The sequence below is a fragment of the Artibeus jamaicensis genome, unplaced genomic scaffold (assembly GCF_021234435.1).
Source record: "Artibeus jamaicensis isolate MK-2021 breed Jamaican fruit bat unplaced genomic scaffold, CSHL_Jam_final scaffold_1964, whole genome shotgun sequence".
Taxonomy (NCBI): domain Eukaryota; kingdom Metazoa; phylum Chordata; class Mammalia; order Chiroptera; family Phyllostomidae; genus Artibeus; species Artibeus jamaicensis.
The window spans coordinates 13,768,797-13,791,319 of record NW_026522030.1 but is presented as its reverse complement, the minus strand read 5'-3'; the positions used below and the strand labels follow the sequence as shown (position 1 = coordinate 13,791,319).

The 22,523-nt window shown below is 44.7% G+C and overlaps 1 protein-coding gene across 4 annotated transcripts in view; it reads right to left on the bottom strand.

The window, feature by feature from the left end:
- Nucleotides 1-22,523, bottom strand: part of ABCA1 (ATP binding cassette subfamily A member 1) — a 120,425-nt gene that overhangs the window by 82,023 nt on the left and 15,879 nt on the right. For 3 of the 4 annotated variants that reach the window (XM_037125993.2, XM_037125997.2, XM_037125994.2), the window contains exons 2-4: nucleotides 15,645-15,808; nucleotides 4,490-4,583; nucleotides 545-686 (exon numbers count right to left, since the gene is read on the bottom strand). In XM_037125993.2, coding sequence (XP_036981888.2) covers nucleotides 545-686; nucleotides 4,490-4,583; nucleotides 15,645-15,710 — 302 coding nt within the window. In that variant the 5' untranslated portion in view covers nucleotides 15,711-15,808. Of the gene's footprint in view, nucleotides 1-544; nucleotides 687-2,683; nucleotides 2,753-4,489; nucleotides 4,584-15,644; nucleotides 15,809-22,523 lie in introns of those variants that run through there. The other variant, XM_037125996.2, reaches the window with a different exon arrangement.

Below are 22,523 nucleotides of genomic sequence, written 5' to 3'. Positions count from 1 at the left end.
TGACCCTCAGGAAGCTCACACCAGGGAAGAGAGAGACCAGACAGTGGGACGCTGCACAGAGCAAGAAAGCTGATCTGAGAACAGAGAGGGCCTTGGCTGTGAGCTCCTGGAAGGCAGGCCCCTGCTTGTGCACAACTTGTTACTCACCCCTCCCCCCCGGCCCCAGGCCAGGCGGTTCGCATGCACAGTGACTGTCTGTTGCATGAGTGGGCTAACTGACAATGGAGCAGATGTCTCCCCAGGAGGCCAGCACACTCCCTGTCTTCCCTTCCCAACTCATCGGCCAGTTTTGGGAGGAATGCCCCACCCCCTCACCCCAGCCACATGGCTTTTAGCTTCACACCATTACTCCTGAAATACACGAGAGGGAGGTCTTAAATCCCGACAGCAATTCTCCCTACCCTTGTTCTGCAGACTTCATACACAAACCTTCCCAAAAGCAACTTCACTCAAATCCAACCATTCAAAATTCTCCAGAGGTTGAGAAGGGGAGGAAAAGAATTAACTGGCAAACAGAGCAAAGAAAACCTGATCTGGTACTTACATGGATTTGTTAAAGTTTCCAACAACTCCGGGAGCCTCCCCAGGAGTCGGGTAACGGAAACACGGGTTGTTGGCATTACAGATAATCCCCTGAATCCAGGGAAGTGTCCCTGCGGAGGGCATGGCTTTGTTTGGAAAGTGGCCTGTTGACATCGAGGAGAAGGAAAACACAGGAGAAACATCACTTCTTTGAAGCAGTTTTGGGACTTGATCTTTATCTCTACTGGTTCCATACAGTCCCCAGCCCAACTCTTCCTGTCCCATTCCCCGTGTCACAGACACCTGCCCCCTCTGACTACTCCAACCTGAGTTGGAGACTGGGCACCAGATATTCTTCAATTTACCTGACATCTATAGAATGGGGTTCCTGGCACGAACCTTGGAGAAGTGGCGAGAGGGGTGGATTAGACCATACACAGAAGAGACCTAGTGTATTTGTTTGTCTCCCATAGTCCACCTCACCTTTCAGAGACACAGAGGGGCCCTGAGGATCACCTAAACCAACTCAATTCCTTCGTTCTCTAAGGAGCAAACTATGGCAAGAAACCATGGTCAGCGGCAGGAATCAGTGGGCAGGACTGGGGCAGAACCCACTTTTCCCTGATCCAAATCCACCTCCTTCCTTCCTACCGGCGCCCCCTTCATACCGGGCCCTTCTCAGTCTCCTCTGTACTGTCCTCTGCCGGCCAGACCTACATTAGTGTTGCCTCCTCTGCCAGCTCACGATCTCCTCAAAGGCACCCAATAAACATGGGGTCAGATGTCCTCTGCAAAGCCACATCTGTTGTTGCTATTGCATCACCCACTGAAAGTGTGAGCCCCCTTCAACAGGTCATCTCCTTTGCCTTCATCATGGAGGAGCTTCCCACAAAGAGCGTGACTGGGTGTGTTTGGCTAGTCCAAGGTGTCAAAGGCACAGTTTGGTTTGTGGCAGTCAGCCTTGGGTGCTGCTTCTGAGGATACCGAGACAAGTGTGCCCTGTGCCCTGGAACAGGAGCTCTTAACCTGAGGACCAAGCATGTGTGAGTTCCCGTGGACAGGAAGTCCATGGCTGCAGCTTTCGTCACGTTCTCCAGGTTGTCTGTGACCCCAGAGCAGAGGTGACCATTGAGAACCATGACTCTCTGGGTGGCAAAGGGCACTGCAGCTCCACAGCTCTGGGGTCAGACCAACTGGGATTCACATCCAGTCTCCACAACACGCTAAGCACAGACTTGGGCCAAGTCACTGAACCTGTAATTCTCAATTTCCTCATCTGTAAAATGGGGATAAAACTAGTCTACTTCGTAGAGCTGCTGTGAATATTTCATGAGCTCTGACAGGCAGAGTGTGATGCAGGGTGCCCAGCAGAGTGGAAAGGCTCAAGGAATGGGCCTGTTAGGGTTATGGAGGCACTGTGGTGGGGGACCTACAATTGTACTCACTCTGCTACTGTCCTGCCAGGGACACTCCCAATCTCACAGCTACCCCCTTCCTCCAAAACAGAAACCCTGTTTTACTCATCTTACTACTTTCATAAAATATGCTAATAGAGTCACCCCGGAATTTCACCCAGATCCAGGACTTGCTATGCGACACTTCCAATACTGCAGCACTTCAATTTGTCTTTTTCTTCTCTCCATATTCCAAGCAGAGAGGCAAGATCCAAAGCAAGGATGCAACAAGATCAAGATCCAGAGTGGCCCTGTGGCCACTCTGCAGGGACTCTGGTCTGTTTAACATTTACTCAGTTAGCCTCCTTATCTCCCTGTTTATAGTTCAAGGAAAACCAAACAAGGTCCTTTGCCTAAGTCAGCTACTCCTCATACAGGGAAGATTTATGTAACCCAACCAAGTACCCAAAGGACCACAGGGGTCTCCCATTTAACCTCCCAGAGATTCTGGCACCAAGGGTGGTGGTGGTCCAGGCAGCATAGGACAATAGCAGGTGAAGGTATTTCAGGCTACACCATGGTGGGTGAAGCAAAGACCCTTCCCTGTGTGTTTGTGTCCACCTTATTTGCAAGGAAAAGCAGGAAAAGGACTTGGGTACACAGGATGACAATCAAATAGCATAATGGAATCCCAGGAGCCAGGAAAGTAATGGGGATCTCGATGGCTCTGGGTCAAGCTGGGAAAGTTATGGGGACAAATCACGCACCACTCTTATTTCCAGAGACAAGACCCCTCTGTAAGATTCACCTTAGCAATGCACCTTCCAGCTAGGTCCCTGGAGGTAGTGAGAACAGGAGGCAAGGTTGCAAGAAGTGCATAGGTGAAAGGCAGAAATCTTATCTGCCTTCTATAAATACAGCAATTCCACATTTCTAAAAATCTATGGTCTAGATTCAGAGAACTGTGGGTTAAAATTCAGTGACTTGTTCAAGATAACAGCCTCAGCAAGTGTCCAAGTCAGAGACAAGAAAACCCCGATTTGTCTGATCCAAGGTCTGCCTGTTTCGACTCCCCCACGTTGCCTGCCTATGATCATTCCAGAGGGAGAATAGCTGAGCAAATGGAAAAACCGAGTTTTTCCTGAAATGTGCACATCAGTGGGGCTTAGGTGAGTTCTTAAACAAACTCAAACATGCATTTGCTCATTCGTCTTTGGGGTTCCAAAAGGGAAGGAACTATCTCCTGGGCCCACAAACGGAGAGTGTATTTTATTTTATATTTGTTTCCTTTTTAGTAAAATCTGAAAATCACTTCTGGTAGAATGGCCCAGAGGTTTTGTGAGGTTTTTTAAAGACTTGAATATAGAGGGGTTTACAGTTGTAATATTAATAAATACTACAAGAATAAGCTCGGGGTTTTGCATACTCACAACTGTAAACCTACTTTTGCCCACCTCTGAATAGAATGCCTACTAGCCAGTTAGCAGGTAAATAACTGCCTCTATGGGCTGTTGACCAGACCAAGAATAGAATCAAAAAGTGACCCTGGAGCCATCCCTTTCCTGAAGAATAGCATCCTGTAAGTCTGTGAGGCTGGCAGGATGTGGGTGGAGCTGATTAGTGGTGGGGAAAGTTACAGGGGCAATGGAACAGAGGTTCCTGCTAAACCTCCTACATGAATATCGATCATTTAGACAGGGGCATTTCTGCAGTGTCGATCCTTCCAGCGAGCCAAGCCAGCAGAGGAAGACATGACTGTGGGATAATGACAGTAACAGAACATAGGTTTTACTACAGAGATGAGGTACCACGAAGCTGAGTGATATTTACTAGTCCAGCGTGATATACCTAGTAATGGCTAAAGCCAGTATTCAAACCCCAGTAACCTGACATCTCAAGTGTGCGTCCTTGGCCACTGCTCTATTGTCCCTACTCATTGTAAAAGCTGCCATCAGAACACGGAATTAGGAGTCAGAGGGTCCAGGTTTTACTTCATCTCTGTCTCCACTTATTAATGTGTGACCTTGTGCAAGTCCCTGCCCTTCTCTGAGCCCCAGTGTACTTAAAAAGGAAATAATGATAATAAAGTCTGGTATGTAAGGTTGTTATAAGAATCCAGTCAAATAATAGCAGTCAATCTGAGAATTTCTACACAAATGCTGCTTAAAATTATGTGTTCCATGATTTGCACCTGTGTAACCAAGACAGAACGCACATGAAAAAGACAGGCAGGGACCAGGTGACAGTGGCAGGAAGGGACTGCCCGAGGGGCCTTTTTTAATCACCACTTTCTAAACTATCTGTAAGGTTATTTTACTTTAACGATTTGTAATGTATGAAACACACATTGGCTATTATTACAGTTACTCTTATAACCATTCACAAGGACTGAAAGTAGCTTCCTGAGTTCATGCCTTATCAAAAAATTCAAAGCCTAGCTTTCCTGTTCCAAGCCATTTTACCATGTTTCCTAAGGCAGCATCTTGGGAAAGGTCAAATTTAGCCCAGGCACACTGCCTGGATGTGACATGCCAGTGAGTGGTGAGTCTCAGGCAGGATGTTCAGATACTCACATTCATGTTGTTCATAGGGCGGGTAGCTCAGCCGAACAGAGATCAGGATCAGGAAGATGAAGAGAGGCCAGGCCACTTCCAGCAACAACTGACACTGAGTGAGAAACAAGACAGGGCAAGGTCAATTTAAACAGTTAACATGGGTGTCTGATGTTGCTGAGCTTTGAGAAAGCCACAGAAAAGTTAAACAACTGATCAACTTCTCCAGCCCCTGCCACCACTCTCTAAGCTCTCCTAACACTTTCCCGTTTACAATTCTTACCTTGTAACATATTTTTTCATATCTCTGCGTTTTCCTTAAGAAAGGGGCAATGCTTCCCATCCTGCCCCATCTGGCTCATTACTAATCATTCTTAAGACTCAACCAGGCAAAACTTCCTTTACTAAAGTCTCAGGCTGAGCTAGAAGCCCTTCTCCTGTGCTCCCACAGTAGTTGAGCCCTTGAAATCATCTGTTTCTGTCAACGGCTTCCTCACTGCAATACAAGCACCCTGAAGGCAAACACTGGGTCCCAGTCGTCTCTGCATCCCTAGCCTCTGCACAGTTTCAGGTGTGTAATGACTACTGAGAGACTTTATTGAGAGAGGAGGGCCAGGGCAACTGGGCCCTGCTGCACTAAATACACACCAGCCCTGCTCCCCCAAATGCACACACAGTTGCCCCTGAGGGGCTGAGAAGAGGGCTCCAAAGAATGATGGAAATTTGCACAGAATTCTGACCTCCACACAACCAGGACTGGGAATTGCTGGGAACAGTGCAAGTCCTCCTCCATCCAGCAAGGCCCAGTCACCATCTGGTTGGTTAGAAAATCATTTAGCTTATAAGCAAGTACAATCCACTGGGTAAAGCAATGAGGTTTCTCTAAAGGAAAACCCTGCCTCGATGATTTACCAAGGGATAAATAATCACAGGGACAGGATGGAAATCATTAGACATAATTTAATTGAACCAGAGGTGTTCAGACAACTACAGATGCTCATCTACATACAATGGAGTCCTGTCAACTTCCAAATCCACTGTTCATTGCAAATACATAATTCAAAAATGCATTTAATACATTGAACTTACTGAACATCACAGCTTGGCCTAGCCTACCTTCCACATGCTCAAAAAACTTACATCAGCCTATCATTGTGCAAAATCATCTCCCACAATGAATGCACTGTACAGTAGGGTCCTGGTGCCCCTCGTGATCGCAGGCCCGACTGGGACCTGTGGCTCCCAGCTGCCTCCCGTCCACCAGCACAGGAAAACAGCAAACAGCATATCACTAGCCCAGAAAAACATCAAAATTCAAACTATAGTTTCTGCCGCAGGAGTATCATTTTCCCACCACTGTAAAGTCAAAAAAACCTGTAAGACAAACTATAATACGTCATGGACTGTCAATAGTTATACTGCCTGAAGCCTCCCATCTCTTTCTCCTTTCATTTCTAGACTCCAGTGTTCTAATTAGGATGAACACTTAACAGCCCAAAAGCATCGTGGGGCCTTGTGGTTAAGAAATCACAACTGACTTCAGAGCCAGAAAGCCAAGAGAACACCGATATGAAATCCCCCCTTTTCTTTCAACAGAATTTCTTTCTTGATCCAGAAGTCCATATATGTTTTTTGTAGAAAAACTGAAATTAAAAAAATAGATATAAATCACCCCTAATACTACTTCACAAGGTAAACCCCCAGGAGAATGAGCTAACAAAATAGTTCTGTTAATATTTTTGTCTTTTATTCTATGTATATATAAATATTTTCTCTCTACAATATTGAGATTATACATCATATATAGTTTTATATTTTGCTTTTTCATTTAGTATCACACTGGGAGTGTCTTCCATGATATAAATATTCTCTTAAAATATGGGTTTTAATGACTACTTAATACTCCACACTGGGAATGGATCCTAATTAAGTTAACCTTTTTGCTACTGCTGGTACTTCAGATTGTTTTAAAGTTTCTTTTTATTATTTGTTGTTGGATTTTTAGAATTTTAAACAGTCAATTCTTAATTTCCAAATGCCTTTGATATGATTCCGTATTAATGTCTTTTTAAATAAACCCTCCTTTTGGAAGGAAATGTATAGATGATAAGAAAATGAGTGGTTTTTTAAATACTGTCCTGTGTGTTCTAATTTTTCCATAAAAAGAACAAAAAACTACTGTTGCCATACAACTATGAAGAACAGTTTGCTATAGATAGCACACCAAGCAAAAACAAAAGACAAATTTGGTACGTCCCTCTCTGAGAGAAGAGACACTATCACTGGGATCTCAAAGACCAAAGATGGGACTGGGCTTGCTCAGTATTTCTATAAATAATTCCAAAGAGGCAGCAACGCACATGAAATCCCCAGGCTTTCAAATGGCATTGGCCTCTTCTGCCCACTGAGTGGAAGTCCCTCCTGGGTGAAGTTCCCCAGGAACTCTCTGCCCTCACCGGCACTTGGCACAGCAGGGACCCTGTTTGTACAGGAGCTTCTACCCTCATTCTCTTTCCTCTCTCTAAGCCTATGGTACTATGAGGGCTTAAAAAATGCTCGTTGAGTAAGAGAATAAGCTGAAGTTTATAAAATAATAAAGATGGAAATCATTTGAGTCCTCTGGGAAAGCAATTTGGCCACATGTAGCAACAGACATGTTCATCCCCTCTGACCAGATAATATCACAGGGAATATACCCTACAGAACTAAATTCAAAATATCAAAAGCTACACATATGAAATTATTTGTTCTGTGAAACACTATAGTTGAAAAATACTGGAAACAGTTGCAGAACAATTGGGAAATGATTAAATTATCGTACTTCTACTCAACAATGTAGAATGCAGTCATCCCAACAATGTTTATGAAACACAGACCTTATTAACCATATAATACTAAATGAAAAAAAGAACACAAAATTGTATCCATTCCCAGCTTACAGCTAAATAAAATCACAAATATTAACAGACAGGAATAAAAACTTGTTTAAAATGGCATAACTGTGGATGAATTCAGAAAGGAGTAATACACTCAGAAAAACAATTAAATGAAGAGTATGAGCAAGATCGTCACCAACCCTGAAGCTCTGAAGCTACGATTTGCACTTTTAGGATAAATGGTAGCTACCAGTCATTTCAAGTCCAATATGCAGTAGGCACGTTACATATGTATTATCTCATTAAAGCCTTAGGACAACCCTGTGATGTGGGAATCACTGTTGTCTCCCTTTCATGTCAAGGCCAAAGCTTCGAGGGCGGGTGGTCACAGAGCTAGTCAGTGGCAGGGCTGAGATTAGTGGCCAGTTCCTTTCAACCCCAAAGGCCACATAAAATTCTACCTGATGCAGCATGAGGTCCAGGTGGCATGGTCAAAAACCATCAGCACATTCCATACAGGTAAAATGAACTCATGGACCACAGATTTGTTAGAGTTACAGCCAACACTGAGCACCTACTGTGTACCAGGAATTTTTATATATCTCATCTCTGATGTTTAATTCTCACAATAACTCTGAGGTAAGTTGTATCCTTACCATTTCAGAAGTGAAGAAACTAAGGTTCTAAGAGGTCATGAGCTGTAGCCTGGTAAGAGAGCCCACCAGCACTGGGACTCAGATCTACTGACCCCTAAACTGTCCTTTTGCATTTGTTTTTTTTAGTTTCATTTTTTAATTTTTATTTGTTTTGTTTTGGTCATTGTTGTTCTATTACAGCTGTTCCAATTCCCCCCCACTGTTGCTCTCCCCTGCCCCACCTCCCCACCCTCCTCCACCACAGTCAATCTCCACCCTGTTGCCCCTGTCCAGGTGTCATCTGTTATTTACACTTGTTCTTTAAACTTAGACCCTTCCCCTTCTTTCCTCCTTCACCCCCTCCCCACTCCCTTCTCGTTGTCCCTGTCATTCTGTTCCTTGTTCCCATACCTCTGGTTCTATTTTGCTTATTTGTCTGTTTTGTTCATTAGGTTTGTATTATAGGTGAGATCATATGGTATCTGTCTTTCACCACCCAGCTTATTTCACTTAGCATAATAGTCTCCAGTTTCTAACAGAACCATGTTTAGGACACACGACTTTTAAAATGGCCACTTAGTCTGTCATTCACCAGCCCTCCTGAGCACTGATCTGACCCAGGGAATCAAGCCTTATGGTCCTGGCCACCTCTGCAGCCCCCACATTTAGGACCCTGTAGGGCAACAGGTGCTCAAAGTATGTTGGTTGTCTGAAAAAAGTGAGTGCATTTTCCCCAGGGCACTGACAGCAAAGGGAACAAAAAATCACACAAATCACTTTCCACTTCTGAAGCAAGTGGACAGAAGCAGATCAGGAAAAGAGCTAAGAAGAAGAAGAAGAATGATGCTTAAACACTTAGACAGGCCTTACTATTATCATATTCATTTTACAGATGAGATAAAGGAGGCTTAAAGAGTTAATAAATTGCCCCAAGCTATAAAGTTGGTAAATGGCAGAGGCAGGATTCAAAGCCAGTCAGATTCAAAGGTCCCTGCTCTTAGCCACTGTGCACCCAAACCTCCTTATGTCCCCTGCACTATTACCAGAGTGTTTAGATGATTGATCTTGTAAAGCCTTTGCTAACCCGAGTCACTAACACATCGGAATGAAGAGGCTGCCTATGAAACTCACACCCCCCAAAGCTAGAAACTCTCTCGAGAGACAAAATTTAACCCTTGCCCTTTTACCCTGTACCTCTGAAGTGACTTCTGTCATGGAACACAACATTCACCTTCCAAACTCAGGGGGATCATCTGGCATTTCTCGTCCTCCCAGCCTCCCCACAGGAACCGAACTTGACTGCTGCCGGGCCTGCCATTCTGGCTCCACTCATTACCCACAGCAGGTTCCTCCCCCATCCCTAAACTTTGCACTTTTCCTTCACAGAGGCCCTCATAAAGAGTTTGGAAATAAAACTGACGCTTTAGTCTTTACAAACCCCTATTGAAAACTCTTCTAAACCTTGTTCTGGTACCCCCCCGCCCACCTTCCCATCTCTCCTCCTGAAGGATGGAGAGACGTGGAGAGAGGAACACTGTTTTCAAAAGGTGTTTCTCACCAAAGTTGGAAACTCAGGAGCCTTCTTGTACTGTTGGGTATTAAAATAATGATTCTGATGCTTAAGTGAATGGCTACACGGAGCTGCTCTGGAGAGCACTGGAGCAGCCCTTCGGACTGTCCGTCTCATCCTTCCTCAGCTACCACGGGGGGTAATCTGAGCACACAGGGTTCCTGAACAGCAGCACCACTGACACCTGGGCCAGGCAACTATTGTCAGGAACTCTTCCACGAACTGTAGGGTGTTTGCCGCATCCCTGTTCACTGCCCACTAGATACCAGCCACACTGACCACCCCTGCCCCGGATAGCGACAACAAAAAGATACCTCCCAACATTACCAAATGGTCCTGGGGCATTAAAGTAGAGATAGGATACTTTTTGGAACTTGACAAGGTAATAAGAGTCAATGGGAAAAAGAGACAGATGAAACTATCAAAGTATATTCTGAGATACAAAAGGAAGTATGGTCTTTTTTTTTTACTTTTATTTTTTTATTGTATTTTTTCCAGTTACCATTTAGTTCCCTTATACCCCACCCCCAAAGACACCACTGTTGGCCACATCCTTGAGTCCTTTTTCATTTTTGCTCCATCCCTTCCTGCCTACCCATCCTCCCCTGAGCTGTCAGCCTGCTCTCTATCTGGGAGTCTGTCTCTATTTCACTTGTTAGTTCAGCGTGTTCATTAGACTCCACGTGAGTGAAATCATATGGTAATTGTCTTTTTTCTGATGGGCTGATTTCACTTAGTATAATGTTCTCCAGGCCCATCCATATTGTCACAAAGAGTAAAACTGGGACAATGAGTTACCCCAGATCTCAGAATGTTCAAAGTAATAGCACACTCTGTGTTGTATCAGCATCAAAATAAAAAAGACTTAACAAACGACCAAATCAATAACCTCCAAGCAGCTCCCTAAAGACACAAGATTTTGATGTCTCCGAAATAACTAGAAAAGGAATCGCTGTTTTAATAAAAGCTGCTGGAATGACATGATATGAACAAAAAAAAATTAGTTTTAAGCCCATCTCTGAAACTATACACTTCAATTAGGTCTGCATAAACTGAAGTGAAATCTTAAGCTCAAACCAGAGAAATGCTAGTGAGAAAAACAATTTTTAAAATCAGACCTGCCCTCCTCCTAAAACTATATATATCGTGCGTTGATGGTGGTTTTTTAAATTAGTTTAATCCTTTGGAAGAACATCTGATCACAGACTTCAAGGGCTGTTTCCCTTTGACCTAATAATCACACTCCTGAGATTGTGGCTTAAGGAAGTAATACAAAAGGATGAAAAGGCCAGCCGTATCAAACCTTTATAGTGATCTACTCGTAACAGCAAACACTGGAAACAATCTAAATGTCGGCAATAGAGTATGAACTTATAAAATAAAAACTGTACTGATGGATTCCTATAAAGCTACCAGTCATGTCAATGGAATCAGCCCAGAGTAAATTTGGGACCAAAAGATTTGGCTCTTCCTCTAACCTTCACTACCTCACTAACCTATAATACTCTCCTCACTGTGAAACAGAAGGGCAGTGGGATCACCATGAAAATCAAGACAATGGACCCAAAAGTACTCTCAAAACTCCAAAATGCAGCCTATACACCAAGAATCATCATTATGAATATGACGATTATCTGGAACTATGGGAACAGACACACCAAATACTGTTAAATGAAAGAAGGAAATGGTGTAAAATGGAACCCGTGCAGGTAACGAGTTCAGCTGTCTCCTTAGGATATCCTCGCTCAAGTCCTCTCCGTGCCAAGGACCACACACAATCTGACCCCCAGGGGCTCCTTCTGCACATAAGACAATGCAACTGCCCTTCTCCAAACACAGATCCCTGCATGATCTGGCCCTGCCTGGAACACAGTGCCCTTGACCTCTGGGCTCCTGATGTTCCCCTGCCTAACTGCTGCTGGAACCTCACGGCTGCACTCTGGCTCACGGCTTCAATGTCATGACCCTCCATTCTAAATGAAGTCCCTATCCACAGCCTGGTCGTACCTAGCTCAGTACCACAGCGTGTCTGGGTTGTTTCCCTTCATGACACATTTATTATTTTTACTTGTGTGGATGACATGGCTCGTATCTCCTCCTCTAAACTGCGAGTCCCATAAGAGCAGGAGTCACGTCTACCTGGTTCACTGCTGTGCACTCAGATCACCGCCCCACAGGTAGTGATGCTCAGTCAATATTTACCCCAGGGAAACAATAAATGGCTATTTGTCCTAATGTTCTTCAGTCCACAGGAGAGGAAACTAAAACTTAGGAGAAGTGTGTTTCCCTAAATCCGATGGCATATGGTGGCCAACCTAGAGTTAGAAGTGAATAAAAATTAATGGAAATAGGAAGGGGAGAAGGAAGTATTCATCTATTCTGTAAAATTCCATAATGGCTCTTAAAGAGTTTTAATTTTTGACGGCTTATTCCTATCATTAAACAATGCCCAAATACCAATACTCTAATTTATGCAAAAAATCAGAATTATCTATTTTCCCAGCCTTATGGCTAGTCAGATCTAATTGAGAAAATATTTAACAGCAGAGGGAAAAAAAAGTGATGCAGCTGCACTCTGGCCCATCTGCTCCACAGGGACCTTGGCCTCTGGCTCATCCTAAACCAGATGAGGATCCTGAAACTCTGAAGCCCCTCGCCCTTCCTGTCCTGTTTATGCTGAATAACTGCCACCACCCACACTAGTTAACTGTTACTTTGGACCCAAACTGAGCTTTGCACCCAACTTTCGCAACTCAGTTTCGATGAATTCTTTGCCAGACAAGAAGAGCGGAAAGTTAATCCTGGCTGATGGTCTCCATGAGCCTGCACAGGGTGGGCACCAGAGAGAGGTCCCCAGAATTCACCCGCAATCAAGGACACAGAGTGAAAGGGCAAACAGCCCCCTTTCAGTGGGGTTGCTCTGGGGAGTACCAGTAGGCCACAGCTTTTATATATTCTTTTTGTTCTTCCTGGCCCCTGGAGCAAGGAAGCCTCCTTGAGACCTGTGAACTAATGGCTCATTTAACCCATTTACCACTCATTCAGCAAATACTTACCTAGCATATCTGAGATGCCAGGCTCTGGGGCCACATGTAGACTCCAGGATCTCAGAAGATGGGAAACGAGCAATGATTTTCTGTACATTGACTGGTTCTGACTATGTGAGCTAACAAAGTGGCACCAAAACCCTTAACAGGTTCCGCTGTTAAACAACATAATCCAGAACCCACACCAGATGCATTGGGAAGCAGCTACTAGTCATAACTTGGGGTCCAGAGACATTAAACCTTTAGAGCAGACAAAGCAAAGCTTGCTAAGAAGGGCCTGTGCCTATAGGGCCACCAGGAAATTCGTTCTGGTGCTATGATCCGCTCTGGACCCCTGTCCCCTACCCCAAACCCCATTTCTGTCAACTGTAAGGGGGGGCAAGCCAGATCTTTCCAACTCTGACGATCTAGACACTGGCAACCTGAAATAATCCACCTTTCTTTCTCATTCAGCAAAATACATTTCCTTTAGGAATCAAGAAGGGCGGTCACCAAGACAAGCCAGCAGGCAGTTGACATATCATCTAGAAAAGTCCTTTGGTGTCAGGACGTTGTGTCCCTTCCTCCTTCAATAGGAACTCTGTCACAAGACAACAATTGCCTTTGGCCAAGCCTGCCTGCCTCTCCAATCTTAACTCTTTGCAAACCCATGAGCTATAATGAGCAAGAAGCAACAAACTCAAGAACAGTGGAGACTGGCCCAACCAGAATAGCCCAACCCCCACAACCTGTTCCAGGACTGATTTCTTGGTTGACCCTGGGGAAATTCCTTCCCTGCTTTGTGCCTCAGCACCTTTATCTGTAAAATGAGAGGCTCTGGACTGTACTGTTCTTGTGGTCTCCTATCACTGCCAAGATGATATGATTATTTCCACTACTCATTGGTCAATGGACACACCACAGCAGAGGAGGAATGGTTTCCTACCATATGGGCTGTTAGAACCAGGATGAGAAGAGGCAGGAGACCTGGACCACATGGTAGCTAAGAAATGAGGACAGGGGATGAATTTGGGCTTGGGACACTAGAACCTGGAAAATGGCATGGAAAGGGGAGGACAGGTGAAGAAGTCAGAAACTTCAAGATCTTGAGACAAAGGATTAAAAAAAAAAGAGAAAGCACTGAAAAGCAATTTGGCACAGTGGTTTAGAATACGAACTCTAGAGTCAGATAGTCTGCATTTGAACCGTACAGGTGCTTCTGTGGACCCCAGACAAACTACTAACCGCCCCAGCTATCACAAGGATGTAAGAGTACTACATAGAGTCACAAAAAGATTAATCCAGTTAATATCACACTATTTAGTGCCTAGCACGTGGAAGCTCATTCTAGGTGTTTGCTTCCCTTATATATCAGGTTTTGTATTTTACCATTATTATTATTATTACTAAGACAGATAGGATATTAGATACCTAGATTCTAGTTCCTACTCTCTCATTAATGATCTTGGGATTCAGGCCCCCACAGGTAACATGAAGGGCTGAACGAATACTGTCTCTCAAACTGGAATCTGTGTGTATGTGTGTGTGTGTTTGGGTGCATGCATATGTATTCTTGATGGGTTCCTCATGAGCATCTTAACCATTCTGTGTTTTCATTTCAATGGTCATCTACACAAATCAGAATAAACATATCTGGATTTTTTAAATGCCTACTTCACAACAAGTTTTGGCACAAGATTTCAAAGCCTAAGTTTCTATTTGTGCTTGATTGTGTTGGCACCAACACAACTGTAGCAGACTAATGAGGAAGGAACAGATGTGATTTATGAATGATGAGACTGGTGGTCCAAATGAAAGTGAAACAGTATCACACGAGGGTCATGGGAAAAATGGTTGGAGAACCGAATGCTTAGAGCACAGACTGTCCAAATGCAAAAGGATGGCACCTCAGCGTTCATTGCCATGTTCATGTTATTTCTTGGATATGGTTTCAGCCACACAGTGTGAGCTATCTTACTCCAACCATTTGAACTGAATTGATTTTGAATTTTGTTTGCATTAAATTTATAAGTATTATGAATTATACAGTTATACAATAGCATAACAACAAGAGGTTTGTATCTAGTTTCACATATGTATAGATTAAGTAACATTATAATAAAAAAATATTTAGTGAATGCAAAGGGACACTTACATTCTTCTAACATTTTTGTTCCTTTTAAAAAGGTCCAAGCATTATTAGAGTTTGAGAAACACTAAATTAATTTATCTCCATGGTCCCTTATAGCTCTTTGAGTCTAAGAAACAATGGTCATTTTTGGTCACATATATGTTAAGCTTCGTTAAGATAGCCAAGTGGGGATGTAGGCTCAGAATTCAGGGAAAAGGAAGGGCAGCAAACAGATTTAGCAGGCAGCTACAGAGAGGTACAGCTGAACTCAGGAGACTAGCTGTGATTTCTAAGAGTGGTCAGAGATAGAGAAGGAAAAAGCTGGCATCTGAGCTTCCAGGAGCTCACCGTGCCTTATAGCCTCCAACCCCCTCTGTGGAAAATACCATTCACCTGCGCATTAAAGATGATTTTCTCAGGATTACCCCCAAGAATTCTGGTACCGTCCAGGAAGTGAATGGCTTAGAACCCTCCACAGAAATAAAAACAAGTCTCTGGCTTATTTTCCTCCAGGCTTGCAGTCCAAGCTGAGAGCGTCCGTATTGACACTAAAAGATTCCATCTTTCTAAAAGCCGGGCCATTAGCTCACTTCATTCCCATACCCCAGACATACAGGGGCCCGGTAGGTGCTCCTGGAGAGCCAGATGGCCCCCGAGGCTGCAGTGAAAGGAGCTGGTGGGATGGTCAGGGGCGTCTGCACCAGATTCTGGAGGTCAGAACTCATGCTTGGGCAGCAGCACAAACCGAAGCTAACATTTCTGCCTGGTTGCAAACCTGCCTTCAGTGATAAGTGATAGAGCCACCAGAGCCCCATTCGTTCAATCACTTTGGGAAAACCAAGAGGATTTTCTTTCCTCCCTCCTCCAATCCCCAACTCAAAACTCTGAAGCAACACATGGGAGAACCCCCACCCCACCCCCAAGAAACCCAAGCTTACTGTCTGCCTTCTTCTGAAAGTGAGGTTCTTCCATAGCAGCAGCCTCAGCTGAGGCCAGCAAGCCATGTTACCTCAGCGGGCGCCCTCAGCAACCTGAGTGTGACTGGGAATCCGTGGAGGCAGTGGCCGGAGCGCACAGCAGGGACGCTGTGGCTGGTCATTAACTGAAAGATAAAGCAGGAAGAGAGAGAACTGTCAGTTATCGCTGCAAGGCCAGACACACACCAATGAAGGCTGTGGCTCCAGCCCCCTCACCTCAGACCTCAATCTCGGGTCTGCATCATGACCGCTGCTCAACAGGTCATGAGTCCTGGACTTCCAGCCTCAGCCTTCTCCAGTCGACAGGGATTCGTTTTAACTCCACTGCTGTGATCATTTGGGAATGAAAAATACCTTTACAAAAACAGCTTTAAGTGAGCGATCTGAGGTGGTCGAAACGCTGAGTGGGAAGAGGTATACTGGAATCCCGGAGGTATACCTGCCTCCCTTCTCTGAGAAAATGCCTTCCCTCACATAAAATGTCAGCAGCACTCACAGATTTGGCCTCAAACCTGGATTCATTTACACTATTCCCTGAAATTTCTCTGCAGACTACGTTTTCATCTGGCCGCAAAGTCGAGTCGTTTGCGTGATAAATGGCACCACCGAGAAAGCAGTCTCCCAATCTGGAAAGCTGCTGTGTGCCTTAGATGACTGGGAATAACCACCAAGGAAATGCTACAACACCTGGCTCCTAGGTTTTGAGGACAACCCCAGTGACGTGTGTCTGTGTAAAGAAAACAGCGTCCCGTGGAGAAACAAGTCGGTGGAGGCAGGCGGGGAGCATCACCTGTGAAACTGACAAGCTCCCACTGTCCAGACATCTGTACCCTCTGGCCTTGCTCCATCTGCACCTGCACAGAGGGGCCAGCTGCTTCTTGTCAGGTGTCACGGGTACCTCCTTGGAGGACTGTTCAGCCATGCTAGGAGAAGGGGAAGTCCTCATAAACAGGGGATACAACCTTTCTGTGTCCTCACTGCCCACTCCACAACTGTATTTATTTAATGCTGGAATAATTCCAAGTAGTCATACTAAAGTTGGGGGAGGGGCAGAAAAATGGAAAGTGGGAGAGGAAGGGAGGGAGGGGTACACAGGTTCAAGCAAGGCCCTACTGGCACTTCGAGTCCTGAACCCTCAGCAGAAACCAGAAACCAGTTTTACTTTTAAAATGGCTTGATTCATCATCGTGACCTATAGCGGAACAGAGATGGGAATGGGGCATTACCTGTGAGGAACAGACAGAAAAAAGAGCTAAGAGTGTAGTGACCACTTGTGGGTACAAAACAAAACAGGAGACTGAAAGTCCATGCGTCCAAATCAGATCTTGGTGCAAAGGTCAAGTTTAGTAGGATCTTATCCTTTTGTCCCTCACGCAACAAGGCCTTGGATTAAAAACTCTAGAGAGGAAAAGAGAATGGAGGGAATCTGTAGGATCTGGGGGGAAGGAATGGCCCATTCATTCATTCTGTATTCGGATTCATTCCTTAACGATCCAACAAATCAGGAATTCCTCTAAAGTACTCTAGACTTAGGATATATTTACTCAGCAAACCTACAGAAAGACACAGACCCACAAAGGGTCTGACTCCAAAACAAGGAAGAGTTCAACTGGCACAAAGTCAGTCTGCAATTTGTTGCTTACAGGACAACTGGCCTCTGAGCCTGGAGAGCCAGATCGCCATTGAGTTTGTCATCCCAAAACGCTTTCAAGCGGCCTGGGACAGGGCTTGCATTCCAGGAACAGGGAAATAACTAATTAGCTGTAAATACGTTTCCAGCACAGTACGTGGTACATTAAAAGTGCCAAAGAAATTAGCTCCTTTCTCCTAACTTTCCTTTCTCCTAACTTACCCTTCTTGATTCTGCCAGTACCTGCTGGCACAGAAATGGTTAGGTGATGTTCCACGGATTTCTAGCAAACCCACTGTGGGTGCCTGGGAAGACAGGAAGAGCAGAGGAGGGAGGGCAGACTATGAATAGCCTAGTGGTGGAGTCCCCGGGGCCAAACCAGAGCACAGTGCTGCCTCTGCTAAATTTGAGTGCAGAATCTCAGAGGAAGTAAAGGCATACCTCTAAAGAAGGTTCATGAGATGAGAAAAGTCAGGAGGAGATTTCAGGGAGGGTGTTTCCTAAAACTAGAGTTTCTGGGTCTCCGGCTACAGGTTCTGACCGCAGGGACCCACCAGGAGACACACAGAGAAGGATGGCAAAAAGGAGCTCAGAGCAGCAGAAGGCGGCTTGCTCTGGTTTTGCTGAGTGCAAACAGCCAGGCTTCTTGCCTGTGTTTCCCCACCCACCTTGGCCCGCCCCTGGCCACCTACTAACCCCCTCCTCCCGCTTCATAACACAGTGACCACTGAGAGGAGCCATGCTATACCTCTGCTAGGTAACTGAAGCCAAAGGGACATTTCTACATCAGTTTTCCAAAAGAGTGAGCAAACAGACCAAAACTAAAAAGAAGGCAGGACTATGAACTAGGTTTCTCAATGTCTCAAAGCCAGCAGCACACTCACTTCTGCACATTTCCAGTCACCGGCTGTAAAGGGTCCCACTTCACAATCCTTGCCAGTCAATAGAACACTCTCATCCCACATCAGCCACCTCACTGGCCTCCCAATCTTGCCCTGTTCCATCCATTTATCACAGGGCAACCTACGTTATTCAACTAAACCAAGTATCTAGCTGTGCTACTCCCCCACTTAAAACCACCCCCTGAGGATAAACCTTCGCTGTACTTTACCTAGTGTCCCTGGGAACTCCAGTCTCCCCTACCCTGAACTCCCCACCTCCTGATGCCCGGGAAAACCATTTGCAGGGTCTGAACAGGCCACACTCTCTCCTGTCACTGGGACTTCCTTGTGTGTCCCTTGTCCTGCCAGCCTGGCCAACTCTTCCTCAACCTTAGGTCTCCATTTAGCTGTCTTTTATTCAGGATCCTCCCCTGATCACCTCCCCTGCACTGTCACCTCAGTTAGAAGCCCCTCCATGGAACTCCCTGGGTAGCCTGGTTCCCCTTGCTGCCCTTCTCCCCACATTCTGAGTCCAAGCAGGGACCATTCCTGTCCCTGGTGTGAAAAAAAAAAATGGTACTGGGCATGTAGTAAACACTTAGGGAATGTTTGCTTAATTAATTAACACAGAGATGGGCATGAGAAATAGGGTTATAGAATATAAGGGTGGTGGCATTTCTGGGCCTGTGGTAACTGATTTCTCAAGCTTGATTAACTAATTCAGACAAACTGTCCCCAGAGAGGGAGCTCTATGTTCAACGGGCTTCCACCACACACTCGTGACGGCCGCAGAGGACTGCTTGGTGACTCCTGGGGCATCTGGGAAATCCTAATTAAATCTTGGTCTGCTTCCCACAATCGGCGGGTGTAGCTAAGCATGGAGCAGGCCCTCCCAAGGACAGGGGAGCCGTCAAATATGCTTTTGGCCAAGCTTCATGCTCAAGTCCTGTGTGCAGTCTTTCCAGGTCTTGTTATCAGTCCCCCAGATGGATCACCCCTTGTCCAAATTCAACAAATGGTTAGTTTCCAAACCCTAGCCTTCTTTTGTAGAGTGTGTGCCTGGATGGAGTGGCTGTTCAGACTTTGGACCATTTTTTAAAGAAATTTTCACTTTAAATGCCACTGGCATTTTAACGTTATTCATATCTAGAAGATACAACAGACTGCTAAAACATGACCTTCTAAAATAAATAAAGATGTTCAACATCATTAGTTGCAGAGTATTACTTGTCCAAAAAAAAAACCAATGAAATCTTATCCTTTGCGACAGCACAAATGGACCTGAGTGGAGTAAGTCACTCAGAGGAAGAAAAATGCCATATGATTTCACTTATATGTGGAATCTAAAGAACAAAATAAACGAACAAACAAAACTGAAACAGACTCACAGTAACACAGAACAGACTCATGTTTGCCAGAGGGGAGGGATTTGGGGGCACTGGGTGAAAAATGTGAAGGGATTAAGAAGAACAAACTGGGAGTTATCAACTGGTCACGAATGTAAAGTACAACAGAGGGAATGTACTCAATAACATGGCGACAACTATGTGTGGTGCCAGGGGATACTGGAAGTATCGGGAGGGAGCGGGATGGAGTCCTTTGTGTAAAGTGTGACTGCCTAACACCTGAAACTAATACAAAATAATTCTGAATGTAAACTGCAATTGAAAAATAAATTTTTTTAAAAAGAAAGAAAGAAAAACCAGACAAAATCTTCACTACACTTCTTCCTGCTGTTGCAATAGATGTATAGACTTTACTGAAGCTAAAAGGAGAACACCCAAGCAAAACCAGGTTTAGTTGTAATTTTTAAAAAATCAATTCCATTTGTAAAAACCACAATGAACTATACCACCACAAACCCACTAGAGCCACTAAAATTTTTTAAGTTTTAACATGTTAGAGAGAATGTGAAGCAAGGGCACTCTCATATCCTGCTCGTGGGAATGGGAACTGGAACAGCGACTTTGCAGAACAGTCTGGCGATGTCTGGTAGCTGATGACACAGCCCAGTCACCCCGTCCCAGGTGTAAGAGCACCCCCTTATCGTCCGGTGCAGGCACCTGAAACCACAGAGAGCACCAAAGCCTACATATATGTTTTCCTCATACATACATACATACATACACACATACCTATCGTGAAGTTTAATTTACAAATTAGGCACAGTGAAAGATTAACAACAGGAACTAACATAAAGTAGGACAATTGCAATAATGTACTGTTGTAAAAGTCATGTGAATGTGGTGCTGTGAAGTAAAATAAGGGTGACTTGAACCCAAGCACCACAATATGGTGACAGTCAAACCGATCGTGGGGATGGCGAAGTGACTAACAGGCGGGGAGGGAACATATAACGTGAGGACACGTGTGACAAAGGGATAATGCACATGCCAGGCGGGACAGAACAAGGTGATGCAAGATGTCATCGCGCTAATCAGAATGGCACGCAGTTAAAAACTTATGAATTGTTTCGGTACGGAATTTTCCATTTACTATTTCTGGACTGTGGTTGACTGCAGGTAACAAACCATGGAAAATAAAACCACAGATGAAGGAAAACTACTGAGTTCACCCGAAAGAAATGACAGCAGATGTTTGCATAACGGTACGGAAATATTTTTATAGAAGTCCTACACAGAACAGCCTGAACTGAAAACAACCCAAACGTCCATCAATTAGTGCATACATTACAGCAGACCACCACTCAGCAATAAAAAGGCACACATTACTGACATATACTACAGAATGCAGAAATCTCAAAAGCCTTCTGCTGAAAGAAATAAGCCAGATAAAAAAATTACATCCTATATGAGTCCACTCATATTTCACATTCTGCAACAGTGAAACAGCAGGGACAGAAATCAGAGCGGTGATGGTCTGGGGTTATGGGCAGGGGGAGGACAGACTATAAAAGAGCCCTGAGTGATTTGTCTACATTGTGATTTGATAGGGTAGAAGTTATACCACTACTTACATATATCAAAACTCATCAACCCATACACTTAAAGAAGAAAAACATATCTGTATGTATATTACACGTCAATAGCCTGACTCCCCCACCCCCACCAAAATAAAACTTGCCTTCTATTATAACAATTCACATACTCCACAAGTCCAATCCTACCTGGGACCACCTAAGAACTGCCGAGTGTAAAGTCTGATCATTGTGTGATTCCTCAGGAAGGCTGACTAGTGAATGAGATATTCTCCACCTGTTCATTCAACCAACAACAGCAACCTTACCTTTACAGGACTCCTATTCACCAAAACAAATATTCACTGAGTTCCGATTATGTGTCCGCTGCTGTTCTAGACACCGGCGATTCAGCAGCGAACAAGAGAAGCCAAGATCCTGCTCTCGAGAAACTTCTATTCTAGCCAGGAAGTGGAAGGTAGACAAGTAACAGCAGGTTGTGAAGGCAGAGTATGGTAGTAATAATGAAGAAAAGTAAAGCACAGTAAGGGGACAGACAGTCATGGCGTGGCTAACTCCTTTCTGGTGAAGCTTCTTGGGGACAGTGAAAAGCAAGGGTAGGCCATGTGCTATTTGTAAAAGGGGCCACAAAGTGATGGCTGAGGTTGTGGATTTTTAACTTTTCCCTAAACAAAACCAGAAATGCCGGACAGACTCAGGATGCTGCCAAAAGGCAAACACAGGGGCTCACAGCAAGCTGGTATAAAGGGGAAATGAGTACCCCAGTCAGCACCTACCACCCTGCCCCCTTCCCCTTCTCACCCAAACATCTGGCCCTTCTGAACTTCAAAGAGAAATAAGAAATATAAGAAAGAAAAGAGAAAGGAAGACATGGCAAAAACAAGGTAGGAGGGGCTTGGGGATTTTTTCCCCCCACTTAGCAAAGCCAAAAAAAACCCCCAAAATTCAGGAACTACTTCCCATGACTGCCTTTTTTTTTGCAGCGTGTCTTCTTTAGATGGAAGCTCAACCCTGAAGCTGGGGGGCACAGCCTCACGCACTCCCAGTGTTCCTGCAGGAAGGAAAGAGTCCAGCTGACCCTTTTCCTACTACACAAACTGAGAGTTTCTGGAAGCAGTGCAAACACGAGCATTTTTCTCCTTATTACATTCCCTTAGACATTTTTTTAATAATTTTATTTACTTTAGATTTTATTTATCTTTAGAGGGAAAGGGAGGGACAGCAGGAGAGAAATATCAATGTATGGTTGCTTCTTGTGCGTCCCCTGCTGGGAACTGGCCTGCAACCCAGGCATGTGCCCTGACTGGGAATCAAACCACAATCCTTTGGTTCTCAGTCCAGTGCTCAATCAACTGAGCTACACCAGCCAGGGCATGTTCCCTTAGACATTA